Here is a 5,697-nt window from a genome sequence, read left to right as displayed (position 1 = left end):
TTTTCTGTGTTTTGCTATAGTTAAAGCGATTATTTTGGGTAAGTTTAGTCCCCGAACTTTCTAGATTTAGGTATTTTTAACATTGTTAAGCTGAAAATCACAATTAACAGCGATTATTTTCCGAGAACGAATATTTCGATAACAACTGATCGATCGTTGTGTGGTTTCTTCAAAGAGAATCGAACCTTTGACTTATTTTGGGGAAGTGCATTCAATCTTTTCATGGTTAATTTTTGTGAATCTAATCTAATTGTTAAAGCAAACTCAAAATAATTTCAAATAATAAATTCTGCCATTCTCCGTTATAATTTTGTGTGTTATGCATACACATATATCCCATATGACATTCGCATAGCTATAATTAATCTACACATTAACGAATTAGAATGAATGAGTTTATTCGTAATTTTATTTTTTCTTAATTTATTCTAGAATATTTTCACTAGTTTTAATGACAATCAACAGAATAGCATAACTTTTATAAACCATAGAACTTTTATTATTATAATATATTTAATTATTATACATAATAATTGAATGAATAATTTTAATGTTGTCGACGAAGTTTATAGCTCCATTACAACTTTATATTTATTTGTGACTAAAATCTTTCTTATAATTAAAACGATCTTTTCCTATAATTTTCTATCGTATATATATTATTAAATTTTCATTTTACTTTTTAACATTGTCTTAATTTAACACTTGTTTCGTTTTTGCTTGCAGAATGGATAATTTCAAAGCGTTGAAGAAGTGGAATACCTATGGTGGAGACAGTCCAGAGGAAAGCACCTCGACATCGGAATCGTCTTCCTCTTCAATTCGAGTGATTCGCGTGCGTCCGAAAGAAGTGGTGGAGGGTCCAGAGGAAAAATCTGGTGAACCCGACAAGAAATGGGTAATTGTCATCTCTCCCAATGAGAGCACCTCGTCTGTCATCGATTACCTGGAACAGAGATATCCAGAAGTTCCGGAATGGTCGGTGCAGAGACAGGCACGCGAGCAAGGAATAGAAGAGGAGTGTAAATCGATTCTGAAAAAGTGTAAAAAGAAGCCTTGGTGGAAGACGATATTCTTCTTCTGGAAGAAATAAATCAGCAAGGTCTTCTCGCCCGGATGTGACTTTTTCCCCGAATGCGACTGTTTTTTACCCGGATTTGGATTCTTACCTGGCTGTGACCTAATGAACCGGACTCGACTTCATTAATCGAATGTGACTTTTTGTGGCGGTTTGGCGTCTTCCCTTTCCTGCTGCCGGTACTTAGAATGATACATGTCCTTCGTCATTGCTAACGAAGGACGTGTTCTTCCACTTCAGTTAAAGTCGACGGTGACAACTTAGCACCGTCTTCGGTCGTTTCAAATCTCTCAATTGAGGATGTTCGATTGGTAAAATTCTGATCGGAAAATAATGGATTTTCTCCAATAATGTGCATGTCAACACTGGAGAGGTATCGTCTCAACGTTGAACCTAATTAAAAAGCAAAAGAAAAACATTGCAGCTAGCATATGTCTAAGCCAGAATTATAATTATGTTGAACAATTAAATATGTATATAAACTTTTACTTAATAAAACTTTTTAACTACATATTAATTGTTTACATGTATTAGTTTAAATATTACATCTGCACATTTTATTTTTTGAGGATTTTTCTCATGTACTGCGCGATCATCTGCCACTGTGTAATGTACTGTACTGTACAATGTAGAATACAGCCGAATACAGAATAAGGTTAAAAATTGCAGCAGATTTTCTTACATATGTTTAGAGCGAATGAGAATTGGAATGAGATTAAACAAATTTAAATGCGCGTCATCCTGTAAAAAGTAAACTCATGCAAATTCATGTTTTTACTTGTTTACGCAAAACTACTGTTAGGACTAGGATCAGAATACAATAAAATCTTAAGGAATAAGTGATTAGAAATAATTTGTTTAAGACAAATTTATAAAATATAATTAAAATTTAAACGAAAATGTGCTTTTAATCGCAAATTTTTGAAATTTTTCAGGCAGGTTTGTGTATTATGGGGATTGATGCTATTAAATTTTGGTAATTTTAGGACGAGTAGGTGAGGAGATAAAGGGAGAAGTGTGTATCTCCAGTAGAGTCGGACTTAATGACGATTTTACTCGTTATTAGCATTTACACTATATATATATATATTTAAAATAAAACCCATCCCTACCCTCAAAATTAAGCTTTTTGCCTTTTTGGAATAGTTGAAAATATAAAAAAAATTTTTTTAATAAAATATCATAACAGATGGTGTCACTAAATGTTTCCGGGAAAGTTAAGGAACTCGTTGTTGTATTTTTTGTTTCCGCTGTTTGGAAGTCTTCTAATGTCAGACATGCCAGTACGACACAGTCAAATACTTCATGTAAGCTGATGGAATTTGAGAAAGACCGCATCATTTGGTCGAGGAAAGCAAGATGGCCATTTCGCTGAATTGTTTGCCATCTGGGGCATTTTATCTGATTGTGAAATCATGTTGGGATAATGGATACGTGAGGGTCCACATATACGCGGGAAGAATCTAAACAGTCCAGACAAAAATGACGAGGAGAGACGATTGTTTGATAGTGAGACAATTACGAACAGCTGTGACGGCGTCTCTGTCCACCATCCAGAAACAGATGGAAACCTCGCTACAGAACCCTTTTCTTTTATCGTATCATCAGTAGCCTGACAACGTCGGCTTGGTTTGACGTAGTGCCATAATAGAGAAACGTGGACTCCTACGAACGGTAGTCTTTAGCGACGAATCCAGGTTATTTTTAGTAATAAATGATCACCGTGTTACTACGGTTTATCTTTCAAATTTTTAGTTTTATTTGAAATGTCTTTATACAGTTTTAATATGTTTGGCCTTATACATGTTCTTTTGGAAAAAGTCCGATATTGCTTGCCATACTTTTAATAAATTTATTATACCACTATATCATAGATACACGTCAGCATATTTTTTTTAAACGAGTTTTTCTCGTTGACTTTATGAACCGTAAATTCCGTGTTAATGACAGTAACGATTCGTCAATTGCTTGATGATACTCGGCTGAATGTTTAGAAAATTTTTTATATATAAATAGAAATATAAATCATAATTTGAAGTATATTTTTTGTCCGAGTTTTTAGAATTATCGATCAATTTTATGTCTGTTTTATCCCCAGAAAGTGATTAACTTTATCATTTAATCCATCAAATCAGATGACCAAAGTGACAAGGCGCCAGACTGCGTTTTGAAGAAACTGTAATTGGGTACGAAAATTTTTCATGGGTAATTTTTCCCGAACATTTCACACTTCGACTCCATTGTGTACTTGCCAAATCCATGATAGGCATGTAAAAATGCCTGCCTAGTATCTACAGAGAGGAAGAGTAAATATGAAAACCTTATTAAAACTATGATATATCAAATTAACTTTAAGATTGAACTAAGATCATAAGTATGAAGTAATGAAATTTTTTAAACAAGATTTATGTTCTTTTGAAAAGAAATAAAAAATTTGACTACCTCATTTTTAAACTATTAAAAATTTTTACCTCTAAATATTTAATAATAGCTGCTACTCCACACATAGACTGCTTCAAATCAATTTCAGCTAAAAATTAAAAATTTTTGTATTTACCAATTTTTAATAATAATAATAAACTTATTTAATTACTTACGTAACATTGCTGCATTTCCTTGTTCACTGTTATTAAATTTCAATAATCTATTTAAGTCTTGAACTATATCTTTGTTATTGAAATCAGCTGAAAAATATTAAAAATACACATATATTTAAAATATATAGAATATAACAAATACAGAAAAATATTGTAAATTATTTCTACATATAAAACAATAAATAAATTAAAAAATAAACTAAAATTTCAGTTAAAAAAGCTTAAATTAATTAATGTACTGAAATTCATAAAATGTGATAAACATAATTCAGTGTTGAAGTTTACCCATTTTCATTTCTGTAACAAATATATTGTTTTTTCCCATAATTTCTTTAATTAATTTATAATGTGAACTTCTGTCATGAGCTACAAGGCATTCTTTAGGACTCAAATGAATAATACATGCCTGGAGAATAAAAAACAAATTTTAATTTATATATTGTATTATTAAGATAAGTTTTAATCACTTTTAAATTTTTACTTGAAGATTTGAGAATGCATCATTATCTGGAAATTCTGAAACTAGAATTTTTTGAGAAAATGCATCACCATAAGCAATTCCTACCATCTGAAACAAAATACACCAATTAGTTTATGTTGATAAAAATCCTTTTACTCACTTAAATGATGTTAAATTCATTTATACTAAAAGAAATTCATTCTGTTCTCCTTTCTCAAAAAAATGTAAGATATTATTCTATAATCTAATACTGTTCATCTAATCATTTATGTTCAGATCTCACTTTCTGTACATCTGCATGGACCATATCTTAAATCATTCTGTGCTTAATTTTCTCAGGGATGTAGTCAGAAATTTTGAAGTTTGGGCCACCCACATGGCTAATGGCCTGATAGACTTAGTATAGGCAGGTAGACTACCATAAAAATGCAATACTCATGATCACTAACAACACATTGTGCAAGGAGCTGCAATACTAAAATGGCAGCTCTTTGCAAGTCATATCCAGGCCATACACGAACCAGCAATATATATGACAGTACTCAATAAAAAGAAGGAAAAGTTGAACAACAACAAGTATTAAATTTTATTCTTCATTATATCATGGTTGTTCATGTAGACTAGTATGTCGTTTGATGTACTTGTTTTTCTGTTTCATCCAGTGGTCAACTGTTTCTGACATTCTTTTTCTTACACTTATGAGATAGCAAGAGAGAATTTATTTAATTTAAAATATATGCTCTCTACCTCAAATTGGTAGTGGCTTGCCCCTGTACATCATATTTTCCCTTTAACAATAGAGTCTTGTCACTCATCTATATAACACCTTTAGTGGAAAATTTTTGAACTGAAATAATGTGACTTCCAGTTTGCATGAATTCTTATATAGTTAATAGAGGCATTCTGCCACTAAAGTTTCCATATCTGGTCTTGCCTTTCATCTATCTATCTCCGTTCTCTAGATTAAGGAAAGGCAGATGAATGGAAAACAGTGGAAATTTATAGATCACAATTTTTTCAAATTACGGCCTGGCATTATGACGACATCACAATAAATAATTGCTCATTTTATTTATTTTCCATTTTGTTTCAGTTTTTTGAGTTTGGATGTTGAGTTATATTAAACCTCAACTGTATCTCAACACTCCCTGGCTAATACTTCATTAGCATAATGAATGGAAATCGTATCCAACTAATTTAGGGTTTAAAATAGGATTAAAATACAGTATTAAAAAAAACTGAACTAGATTTTGTAACCAGATATTAATAGAAACACTGATTAGGAAACATTTCAGTTTTTGTAAGCATGTTCAATATACAAGTTAACATTGCATAAAAGGCTATTGTCAAACTGATACAGAAAGCTAAACTTCACTCTTGCTGATCAGTGCGTAGCTGTGGAATTGTAAGTGATTGATTGAATTGGTGCTGATTCTTCTATGCTAGGGTCTTTTTCCAATATTTGGCTATGTCTTGGCTACTTTAATATTATTTTTGTTAAGTTTTTGCATGTTTTAGCTGGCAACACTGGCACGACCATGAAAGGGAGGCCAGTATTTAAA

The 5,697-nt window shown here is 31.6% G+C and overlaps 1 protein-coding gene and 1 long non-coding RNA gene across 2 annotated transcripts; one reads left to right on the top strand and one right to left on the bottom strand.

The window, feature by feature from the left end:
* On the top strand, positions 1-1,042 carry LOC136987999 (uncharacterized). The gene is made up of 2 exons (XR_010882709.1): positions 1-38; positions 727-1,042. It is a non-coding gene; the product is annotated as an uncharacterized lncRNA (long non-coding RNA).
* Positions 1,043-3,447: 2,405 nt separating this feature from the next.
* Positions 3,448-4,429, bottom strand: LOC136988006 (DNA mismatch repair protein Msh2-like). Its single transcript, XM_067285777.1, has 4 exons — positions 4,157-4,429; positions 3,961-4,081; positions 3,676-3,762; positions 3,448-3,608 (listed from the first exon to the last, which is right to left on the bottom strand). The coding sequence occupies exons 1-4, from the start codon at positions 4,241-4,243 to the stop codon at positions 3,517-3,519; spliced, it is 387 nt and encodes a 128-aa protein (XP_067141878.1). The 5' UTR covers positions 4,244-4,429; the 3' UTR covers positions 3,448-3,516.
* Between the last annotated feature and the right edge of the window lie 1,268 nt (positions 4,430-5,697).

The sequence above is a fragment of the Centruroides vittatus genome, unplaced genomic scaffold, assembly GCF_030686945.1.
Source record: "Centruroides vittatus isolate TY-2023 unplaced genomic scaffold, ASM3068694v2 scaffold_2979, whole genome shotgun sequence".
Taxonomy (NCBI): Eukaryota; Metazoa; Arthropoda; class Arachnida; order Scorpiones; family Buthidae; genus Centruroides; species Centruroides vittatus.
Note: the sequence above shows the minus strand (reverse complement) of the source record. Positions and strands in the feature narration are given on the sequence as shown.